The sequence below is a fragment of the Pseudorca crassidens genome, chromosome X (assembly GCF_039906515.1).
Source record: "Pseudorca crassidens isolate mPseCra1 chromosome X, mPseCra1.hap1, whole genome shotgun sequence".
Classification (NCBI taxonomy): Eukaryota; Metazoa; Chordata; class Mammalia; order Artiodactyla; family Delphinidae; genus Pseudorca; species Pseudorca crassidens.
Window position 1 is genome coordinate 15,656,485 of NC_090317.1, and position 11,692 is coordinate 15,668,176.

General features: G+C 39.6%; 1 protein-coding gene and 1 non-coding gene across 2 annotated transcripts; both read left to right on the top strand.

Moving 5' to 3' along the window:
* Positions 1–365: 365 nt before the first annotated feature.
* Positions 366–5,529, top strand: RBMX (RNA binding motif protein X-linked). Its single transcript, XM_067724103.1, has 9 exons — positions 366–535; positions 1,769–1,897; positions 2,097–2,203; positions 2,674–2,845; positions 3,463–3,615; positions 3,874–3,988; positions 4,090–4,215; positions 4,321–4,403; positions 5,030–5,529. Exons 2-9 carry the CDS (start codon positions 1,789–1,791, stop codon positions 5,338–5,340), a joined length of 1,176 nt encoding a protein of 391 aa, XP_067580204.1. The 5' UTR covers positions 366–535; positions 1,769–1,788; the 3' UTR covers positions 5,341–5,529.
* Positions 1,950–2,021, top strand: LOC137217679 (small nucleolar RNA SNORD61). The gene has a single exon (XR_010940182.1). It is a non-coding gene; the product is annotated as a small nucleolar RNA SNORD61 (small nucleolar RNA).
* Positions 5,530–11,692: the final 6,163 nt, after the last annotated feature.

Consider the following 11,692-nt stretch of genomic DNA (forward strand, 5'->3'; position numbering starts at 1 on the left):
TTTCATTTCTGCAAAACTGGCATAATTCTATCCTCATCAACGTTGTTTTGAGAATTAGAGTTAATGGGTGTAAAGTTTAGCACCATGCCTGGCCCACCAGAACACACAAAAAATTTCACTTCTTTTTTACATGAAGCCCGTTGAACCATTTTAGCGGAAAGCAAAAACGCGGGTTTGGGGAGCACCGGTGGGGGTTGGGAAAACGGTTAGAAATCGGGGCCAGCTGGAGAGCTGAGGGCCCAGGAAAAGGGGAGGAGCGAAGAGTGAATAACAGCGGAGGCAGCTAATGGGGAAGCTGGGAACCGCTCCCCACCCGTTCGCATTTTAAATTCTAAGCTCCGCCTGCATCCGGGTCCTTGAGCCTCGTTCCCGGGCAGTATAAAGTTTGCTGTCTCCTTTGTTCGCCCTCGTTGCGCAGTAGTGCGAGTGGCTTCTCGCTTCCTTTCTCGGGATCGACCACCTTCCCGCGTGCTGAGCTGCTAGGAAGCCGCGATCGGCGAGCTCGTAGGAGCTTGAAACAGTTGCCACCCCTCCGGTACGTGAGTCCTGTCCTTTACAGTCTGTTTTTCGTTCACTCTTGCCACGTTAGAACTTGGGATTACCTCCTTGGAGATGGGGGTGGCGGGCGCCATTTTAAGAACCCAGAGGTGCCGACCTATTTAGGGAAACCTGGGAGTGTCGAAGGAGAGCAGACGCTGGGGTGCCACTTCGTAGTGTACCTCTGCAGAAAGTTTGGCTGTCGCCTCTGGGGGCGGGAGGTGGCGGAGGTCGGGGCCTGAGCGGGACGAGGAGGGACCGCGCCTCCGTGGTCGCTACCTGCATTGGGATGGCGGTGGCGCTCCGGGCGGGCACTTGCACTTTTGCGCGGGGTCCTTGTTCATTGGCAGCCTTGGAGCGGAAGCCATTTGAGTTTTCTCAGCCTCCGCTGGTGGGAAAAGTTACTCCCCTGACCGGCGGCGGTTGTTCTGGGCTGAATCCAAGTGTCGCCATTTTGTGTTTTCCACGCGGTTTTTAATGACGGGTTTTAATTGGGTTCCGCTGCAGTCATGGAGTGCTTAGTGTTACAGTGCGCGCTTCCACGTTCCGTTACTTTGTATCCGATGATATTGACACTTTTTAAAAAAGTAAACAACGTAGCGAGCAGGGCAGGGGCTGGTGAAGAAGGGGTCATAACTTGATTAAAACTTTAAATTAGTCCTCAGATTTACTAGGGAATCCCAATGAAAGGCAAAGTTCTCGGGAGAGGGCTTGGTCTTACGGACCTACGTTTGGCCTGTGACCTTGACTGAGTCAGTTTAAAAAAATCATTAGGGTAATTGGGATGTGATCATTGAATTTTTAAAAGGCAACAAATCTAGTGTTAAAGCTAAAATTCACTTTTTGAAATGTTGTAGTTACTTGGTTAAGACTGCCAAAGTGGATTAAGGATAAAGGCATTAGTTAAGTAGGCTTTTGTTTTTTGGCCGTGCCGCGCAACTTGTGGGATTTTAGTTCCCTGACGAGGGATCGAACCTGGGCCCTCGGCAGTGAGAGCGTAGAGTCCTAACCACTGGACGTCAGGAAATTCCCTTAAGTTGGCTTTTTTAACCATTTTAATGTAAACAGTTATCACTGAATTAGTTAAATTGGTTTCCTGGTAAGGCTTAGAAAAAATTGTTTTCTGTGTATTATGCTATTAAGGAATGATTTTAGTAAACAAGAAAAATGAGCCCCGGTACACATGTTGGGTAAACTTTTCCAGGGAGGGTTAACACTTTTTTTCCAACAGACTTTCACCAGAGGGAAAAAATGGTTGAAGCAGATCGCCCAGGAAAGCTCTTCATCGGTGGCCTCAATACAGAAACAAATGAGAAAGCTCTTGAAGCAGTATTTGGCAAATATGGACGAATAGTGGAAGGTGAGTTATCTGAAAGTATATGCAGGGTTATTGTAATTGTAAAAAGAGGTAAGCTGTGATGAATTCGATTGCATTGATCATATGAAATGATAATGTGCTTTGTCCTCTAAGAAGTTCTGAGCTTTCTTTTTACAGATTTACTTTTGTTTTTCCGTTTGAAATAGAGTAACACTCCTTTTCCCCCTGAAAACTACTTTAGTTCTCTTGATGAAAGATCGTGAAACCAACAAATCTAGAGGATTTGCTTTTGTCACCTTCGAAAGCCCAGCAGATGCTAAGGATGCAGCGAGAGACATGAATGGAAAGGTGAGACTGCACAATACCATGTTTCCTAGTACGTAAAATAGCACAATGTTACTCAAGTCTGGTCTAGGGCAGCTCTTGAATTTTACTGAGTGTATACTTTTCCAGGACCCTCTTATCCTAGCCCTTTGTAATTTTAGAACGAAATTTTGTAAAGTGTATTCTTGACAAGAATCTTTCAGTTTTAGAATATTCGGTATTATACTTCGTCTGGGATCCTTGGCTTTTGTTTTTGGTTATTTGCCTTAATAAGTTGGTCATTGTCTGGCATTGTTTTTAAACTTTACCGACCTAGCAGTACAGTGGATCCACCTTAGGTTTTAGTTCAAATAAGCAGTTATCTTAAAAGACTAGGTATTTAAGTGCTAAACAGAAAGGTACAGCATTTTGAAGGACATACTAGTGTCGCAGTGCATAGTGGATCTGCAAGTTCTTTTTTTAAATTTCCATAATTAACCACTGATATTATTTAGTCCTTAGATGGAAAAGCCATCAAGGTAGAACAAGCCACTAAACCATCATTTGAAAGTGGTAGACGTGGACCACCTCCACCTCCAAGAAGCAGAGGCCCTCCAAGAGGCCTTAGAGGCGGAAGAGGAGGAAGTGGAGGAACCAGGGGACCTCCCTCACGTGGAGGGCACATGGGTAATGACTTAGGTTTACTTTAGGCTTGGTGTATAAGTTAGGAACTGTAAACACACCAGTGTGTGCTTTGGTTAATAAGTATTTTAAAGGCCCTAGCTTTTGAAATTGAGAACACTTGTTCATCTACCAAAGTGCTTGACTTAAGGAAAACATAGAAGCTATCCTAAGTTAAATTACAGTGTCTTGAAATAATTAACAATTAGCTATTCCTTATCCAGGTGAATTCATTCTGTAGGAAAAAACACTTGCAGAAAAATTTTGATAGGTATTAGGTGTTGGTCATATGAAAATGAAACAATGTATATATTTTTTTTGAAGTAACTTGAAAAGAACCCTCAGGAGAACCCTTCGTGTCTACTTTGCTAATCTACGCAGACTTAAATAGATGACTACCGCATAGGGAACTATATACGCTTTGTATAGTTCCTTGTATGTAGTTTTCTGTGTATACTCTATATACACTGTACAGTTCTCATGCTCAGTCACATATGAGTGAGAACTCAAGATTCCCCGACTAAACAGAAATGGTCATACTCTTGATTAAGCAAAGAAAACTAGATTTTTCTTAGTACTTATATTAACATGATTTTCTTTTTTTTGTTGTTGTTCTAATGTAGACGACGGTGGTTATTCCATGAATTTTAACATGAGTTCTTCCAGGGGACCACTTCCAGTAAAAAGAGGACCACCGCCACGAAGTGGGGGTCCTCCTCCTAAAAGATCTGCCCCTTCAGGACCAGTTCGCAGCAGCAGTGGAATGGGAGGAAGAGGTAAATGGTCCATTTATGACAGTCTGTCCTACCACCATAACACAAGGAAGGATTGAGAGGCGAATCCTAAAAATGTTGCTTAAAACTGTACCTAGATCATTGAAAAGATTGGTGTACATAAGAAATTTTAAAGAGGATTTCCTCATTTGCATCCATATTGTCATATTTGGTTGAATCACTACTTTTCATTGCCTGAATATAAATTCACGTTTTGACTTTTCACTGGGTATGTTTTTAAAATGGACATTTTTCCTTAAGCTCCTGTATCACGTGGAAGAGATAGTTATGGAGGTCCACCTCGAAGGGAACCCCTGCCCTCTCGTAGAGATGTTTATTTGTCCCCAAGAGATGATGGATATTCTACTAAAGACAGGTAACAGAAAAGCATAGTAGTTTTTGTCTCTAATATTAATACTTAAGGTTGAAGGGGAGAGCTCATCAAAAATATGAACCAAGTTACTTTTGTTTCTTTAGCTATTCAAGCAGAGATTACCCAAGTTCTCGTGATACAAGAGATTATGCACCACCACCAAGAGATTATACTTACCGTGATTATGGTCATTCCAGTTCACGTGATGACTATCCATCCAGAGGCTATAGGTAAGTGACTTTGCTGTTGCTGTCATGGCTTGATGTAAAAGAAATTTTTTTGCTGTAAAAATTGATGTTCTGGGGCTTGTAATACGTTTTTTTTCTTTAATTTAGTGATAGAGATGGCTATGGTCGTGATCGTGACTATTCAGATCACCCAAGTGGAGGTTCCTACAGAGATTCATATGAGAGTTATGGTAAGATTTTGGTTGAGGGTCTTTGAATATCACCAGCCTGAGTTTTTAGGTTCATGAGCCAGTTTATTAGGCTGTTGTGGTGCTTGCTTTTAAAGGGATGTTTGCTTGCTTTTAAGGGGGTAACTTAATCAGCTGGGCTTTTCCTAGTCTTGTGAGGGGCTTTTGTTTTTTCTAAGTTTTTTTTTGAGGCTGTTGGCTTGCTTTGGAGGGGATTTTGCTTGCTTAAATTGGCAGCCTTATGTGTTTTCCCCCAACAGTGAAAATACAATTAAAAATTTTATTAACAAGATCAAATGTTTACCATTGCAATATGAAGGAAAGTCTACAGTTCAAAATTGCAACTTATCACTGGAAAGTGGCTGAGTGTCTACTATAAAATAACAAGCTGTCTGGAATATCCTCTTGAAATACACCGTCTTCAGTCTTTTCAAACAAACATTAAAACCCATCCATTTCCGTATCTCAGCAGATGAGCAAATCCCTGTTAATGGCCAGCAATGGCAGAGTTTAAAACCTCCCAGTTGAGAAAGTAAACGTTTAATACAAGAATTCTGTAAATTCAGATTTAAATGTTGTATATATACAATTTATAGTGTTGCCATATTACCTGACCATTGACCCTGCAGGTAACTCACGTAGTGCTCCACCTACACGAGGGCCCCCGCCATCTTATGGTGGAAGCAGTCGCTATGATGATTACAGCAGCTCACGTGACGGATATGGTGGAAGTCGAGACAGTTACTCAAGCAGCCGAAGTGATCTCTACTCAAGTGGTCGTGATCGGGTTGGCAGACAAGAAAGAGGGCTTCCCCCTTCTATGGAAAGGGGGTACCCTCCTCCACGAGATTCCTACAGCAGTTCAAGCCGCGGAGCACCAAGAGGTGGTGGCCGTGGAGGAAGCCGATCTGATAGAGGGGGAGGCAGAAGCAGATATTAAAAACAAACAAAACTTTGGACCAAAATCCCTGTTCAAAGAAACAAACAAAAGTGGAACCTATTCTATCATAACTACCCAAGGACTACTAAAAGGAAAGATTGTGTTACCTTTTTTAAATTTCCTGTTAAGTTCCCCTTCCATAATTTTTATGTTCTTGTGAGGAAAAAGAGTAAAACATGTTTAATCTTTGATTTTATGAAATTGCTTTCAACGAGCAAATGTTAAGTGTGTTAAGACTTGACATGTGTACTAGTATTGTAATTTTCCAAGTAAAAGTGTCCCTAAAGGCCACTTTCTATGAATTTTTCCCCAGTAAATGATGAGGCAAGCAATTCTAAGATCTTTCACAAAATATCTATTCATCTAAAATGGAGAGATGACTCCTCCTGCCTATACAAACAAGCTAGCTATTAGAGGGTGGTTCGGGGTATGCTACTCTTAGGATTTCAGAGTGTCTTCAAACTGAAATCTCAATGTTCTCAGTATGAAAAACCTGAGATCAGATGCTTATATTGTAAGGAAAATGCTATTCGCCCAGTAAACCCAAAAAAGCAAATGGATAGTGCTGGCCATATTTTGCTTTTCTGACATTTCCTTGGGAATCTACAAGAACCTCCCCTTTCCCCCTCCCCAATAAGACCATTTAAGTGTGTGTTAAGCAACTACAGAATACTAAATAAAAAGTTTGGCCAAAACCAACCATGAAGCTGCAAACGATGCTTGCTCTTACTGTTTCAAATTTTTGCAACTCTGTAGTGTCTCACTTTTAAGGAACAGCTTGATTGCAAAGGAGAAAATAGATAAGCAATGAAGTTATCTCCAACTTCTCAAAGGCTTATGACTTCTAAAAAGTGAATCTATCAGCATTCCACATCAGATTTAAAGCATCAAATGCCTGTGAAACAGCAAAGATGGTAAGCAAAGCAAACTAGTTTTTCCGTCTAAGTCGAAATTGAACACTTACCTTCCTCATAGTACAGTGAAACATACTGTACCTCATGGCAATGGAAATGCTTTCTAGATTAAAAAAAAAACTTTTGGAAAACAAAGTGTTCGATAGCATATTAGAAGTCCTCCAAATTCAACACTTGGATTTTTTTTAAAAGCATGTATGACACTTAAAGGCCTTAATACAGCTGTTGTTTACCAATAGCGATCTGGGGCTTGGGAGGGGGTATTTTTTTAAATCTGTTTTTGATGAAGACCTTTAAACATGCTTCATGTTTTAACATTTTTCAAATTATTCTTTTAGTCAATGTAGGAAATGGCTTAAGTTTGGGGTCCCCCTCTCTTTACCCCTGTAAGCCATTGCAAACCTGACATTTAGTTGGATGCCTGACTTGTTTTTAGTTCTGTGAAACTACACTGTATGGAGAAAATCTATTGCAAGTGGTCTTTAAAAAGCAAAACCTGAGGCAGCATGACCCAGGTCCAGCCATGAAGTTGAAAAAGATGCTCTTGAATATAGTAAACTTGAAGACCTCCAACTAAAAATCCTTACACTGCACTTATTCCTTCAAATAAGTTTTGTCCGTTCAACTTATGGATTTAACATGGCAGTGCACCATTGGAACAGAATGGGGATCCATAAGCCATGCAACTTAACCATTTAAGCCATTCCAGTCCATCCCAAGCCAGTGAAGCTTCCACCACTTAAGAGAAATAGTAGAACATGAAATACGTTAAGCTGCAAGTCTGAACTTGCCTTTTCTTTCTGGAAAAGGGGGCAGTTATAGGCAAGTTTTGAAGAATTTCCTTAAGAGGGATAACTAGTTACCTATTTAATTTTTACAGGTTGAGAATTTTGGTCATGGTCATGATGGTCATGGAGTGCTGATTGATTCACAATAGATAAAGCTGGCAGCAAGAGAAATGCAATGCTAAGGTAAGTTCTGAAAGCAGTGACCTTTGTAGGTTTAAATACTACAGCTTTGCTGTGTTGCATATGTTAATATTGGCAAGTTACTTGTAATGGGATAATCTAATGCTTGGATTACAAGGATAAAAAGTGCTCTAATGTGTAACACCTGGCACATTATTCGTTCAAATGTGGGGTGACGTTATCTTAAACAGGCATATTTCCATGAGTGGCTCAGTCATGCAATGCTTTTAGTAGCTCTATTGAATGCATACATTTTGCTAATACTGTTTTCAGAAGCAGTTGTTGGCTGGAGCTTTACAGTTAGTGTTTTGTCGTGTAAGCAGACTTAACTTGTATGAGGTTCAAATTTTATCCTGTGCGTTTTTTAAATGACACCCTTTTCATCAGTTCCTGATTGTTTGATTGGCCACAGTACAGACTGGCTGAAGGGTGAACAGATGCAGCTGCCACCGAGTCCCTAGTTTGAGTAACGATTTTATTAGTAAAATGATGACATAGTTATTGTCTTCATTACCAGTGATGCTTACAGGAATTATAGGTTTTTATGGTTGCTTTTTTGAGCTTGTAATTTAAAGCAAATGTTATACATGTTGGCAGTTAAAGCAACAAAGTAATGTATTTAAAGAATAGGTAAGGGGGGCCAGTAATTTCCAGTATAAAACAGTAAATACTTTGTGATGTGATAACATGCTTTTCATTTTACAGAGTTGTTGAAGCAGAAGAATGCTGATTGTCCTTAAGGCACAACAGTTGCATAAGCAGTACTCATCAGAATTGGTTTGGTGCAGACAAGATTTTTGCCTTCCAGGGTTCCTGTGGATCTAAGGAAGGCATCAACGTTGGTTAGCACTTGTAACTAGGGAGTGGCAGTTACTTAAAATAAGTAATTGACCAGATGGAGAAAGGGGAGCAATTAAAGAAATTGGTAAGTGGAGGTAGTCAGGAAGTTTTCATGGTTCTTTATGTAGATCTTACAGCTTTGACTTTCATTTCCTTTAGCCAAAGTCATAGGGACAACTGCAATTTAGAACTTCCTAATTACCACTGATTGTCAGAAAGTCGGATTAGAAAAATGAAAGGCATAAGAGGTGACTTTATCCAGTAAAGTGTCTGATTTTCAGCAGGTAAAATATTTCTTGGTGTTAGTTTATCCAGGAGTGAGATTTAGTCTTAAAACTAAAGGGAAGACTAATATCTGGAAACTAAAGTAACTGGAAACATAAAATGCTCAAAAGCACACTTCTTAAAAACTGGAAACAAAATTGGGCCATTTGGCTTTTGCTATTTTTTTTAAGTTATTTTGTAAGCCTACTTTACCCCTCACCCCACTTCATATCTTAGAAACAAATCAAGATACAGTACAGCTTTGTCATTTATTGCATTGGAGACTAGAGCCAATAGTGTAAAAGCTAATGTTCTCAAAGGAAACAGATTTGAGTTGTTGGATTAGGAGAAACCAACTCACCTTCTGAATTTTTGCCTAGTAAATATCAGTACTATCATGTTTAACATTTGCAATCATGGAAAATAATCAAGAAATTTAACCCTCATTTTGATGGGCTCTTCTAATCACAGACCATCAGGGTATTGATCAAATTTAAAAAACCACTGCACTTACATAGCTGTCTTCCTCAGTCATTCTGTAATCTAAATACTTGGGTTTATGCTTCCGTGGACCTTTTGGCTCTTGAGATTTTATTTAGGTTATCTTGAAGATAAGTGTAGAACATAGAGATTAATCATAGTAAACATGAATACTAAATTGAAGAACGCCTAATGACCAGACAGCTGTTTGGCAAATAGTTTGTTGACCCGGCAGATTTAATTCTGCTCCTGTTGGAAAAAGAATCTGTCTTGATTCTTCTGGCTTTATACTGGTTGTAAAAGAAACAGAATAACATGTTTTTCTTGTTTAACTGGTAGTTGAATATAGAACTTAGGTATAATGGTTTTTCTCTTTTTGGAATGTTTTGTATTTGAACCTTAATAAAACTTAACATGCATTTTTCTTGTGGCCCTGGGTTCTTTTTTATAATAAGGGATTCATTTGGCTTTTATAGAATGATCTCCACATGTTCCCCTCCCCCAAACCCTAGTTCTCAGGCACTGTTAGCCCTTGCAGTTAGATGCCAGGGAACATAGTCACTGAGGGTATCCTGTGGCTAGGCTTCCTTCATTAGGAGAGGGAGTTTCAGGTAGGTATCACAGTAATTTGGATGATTTCATTTAATCCTTACCCTGAAATTGGAGCAATAACACCAAAGAACTAGAAGCTAAAGTACAGAAGATGTACTGTAGTGCTTTTGATATTTCCTGCTGGCTCCTGGGAAGGAGGCAGGTTGGTTAATTTGATTTGGCAGAGTCCCACCTCAGACCAATTCTTTAATGGGGATGCCATTAAACCAGCACATGATTAGTGTACTTCTTTATTGGTAAGTTTCTTTACTGTTCTATGTACATCTGACTCATGTTCATTTGCACTTGATAAAACTAATTTAGTGACAATTGTCCTTTATTTAAGGGAGAACAGTCGATGGGTCGGGAGTGCAGTGGCTCACAAGCAGCAAAGCACTGTCCCAGGGCATTTGGGGCAAGACTTTTACAGAGTAGGCATCATTGGCTGTGGGGTCCTGTTTTCTAGGGGAAGGTGAGCTAGCTAAAGTTGGAGGATTGTGATGGGTGTATGTTAAAGGTCACCTTGATGGGGTGTTTTCCTGTAAATGTGTGCTGACTTAGGTTTACCTTTGTTAGGTGGGCCAGACCACTGCTGGCAGCCTTCATTTTGTGGGTCCTGATATATGTATTAACTTTTATAATGTAAAACAGGATATTGTGGTTGGGCTATGTAGCCAGTTGAAGGAACTCATCACATGGAAAAGCAGTGTTAGCTGAGCATTAGGGTTGCAGAAAAAGCTTCAGTACTGTCATTCTGTAAATAACCTCAGCTCTATACCAGTTCCAGAAAAACTTAAAATCCATCACATCACATCAATTTTTGTTCAGTTGCACATGTCAATAACCTGAAAACAGGCATTCACAACAATAACAAGCTCAATGTTCATAAATTCTGAAATTTCAACCAGAAGCGAACCATGAGATTTGGCAAAAGCTCACATACTATCAAAGTGGAGAATGTTGCTGTCACCCCAGCAAGTTACCTTGTGGCCCTTCCTCGACGACTCTTGGCCTCTGTCCCCTAAAGACGAACTGCCTGTTCTTGAATATAAATGCAATAAAAATATGGGTCCTATAAGGCTTTCATTAAGCAAAGTGCTTTTGAGATTCAGCCATGTTGTGTACGCGTATGAGTATGAGCAAAGTACGGTTTACCTATTGCTGGAAACCTGGGCTTTTTCAGCTCTTGGCTATTACAAATAAAGTCCCTGTGAATGAATGTTCTCATGCAAGTCTGTACATGATTAGAGATGAAAACAGGTATGAAATTGCTGGATTGTAAGATAGAAAGTTTTATAAGAAATTGCCAGACGATTTTCCCAAAGTTCTATTAGCACTAACAATGTGAGTTCTGGTTACTCGACCCCACCGATGTCTGGTGTTTTAAAATTTAGCCATTCTACTGGGTACATTGTATCATTGTGGTTTAAATTTGTATATCCAATGAATAATGAGTAGCACTTAAATTTTTTGAATTGAAATATTTACAGTGAAATGCATAGATGTCAAATGTTCAGTTTGATTAGTCTTGAAAAATACTTAGTTTTATACGGTAACCTGCACATCAGGACAGAACATTGCCCTCCAGGAAGTTCCCACCCCCTAGAGAAACAACATTGACCTGGTTTCTATTGGTGTAGGATATTTTTGCATATTTTAATACTTTGTATAAGTTAAATCCTACAGCAATGTATCTTCTGTGTTTAGCTTTCAGCATGTTTGAGACTTACCATATAGTTGTACTGGTAGTTTGTTCCTTTTTGTTGCAGGGTAGAATTCCAGTGTAGTTTATCCATTTTATTGATGGACATCTGAGCTGTTTGCAGTTTTGGGCTATGAGGAATAATGTTGCTCTGAATATTCTTATGTAGGTCTTAGACATATTTTCATTTCTCCTGGAGAAATGCCTTGCAGTGGAATTGATGGGGTAATAGGGTAGGTGATATATGCTTAATTTTAAGAAACTGCCAGATATTTTACTCAAAGTGACTGCCATCTTATGCTCTCATAGCAATTTATGAAAGTCCTGGTTGCTTTCCAACATTTGCTGCTGTTGATCTGGTCCATTTCAGCCATTTTAGTGGATGGGTGGGGTGGTATCACGTGATTTTCATTTGCGTTTTCCTGATGACTAATGATGCTGAGCACTTTTTAAAAAACTTTATTTTGGGATGATTTTTACATTTACAGAAAAGTTGCATAGATAACAGAGTTCGTGTATATCCTTCACCCAGTTTGCCCTAACTTTATTATCTTACGTAAGCATGGTGTATTTGTCAAAACTAAGATTAGCAT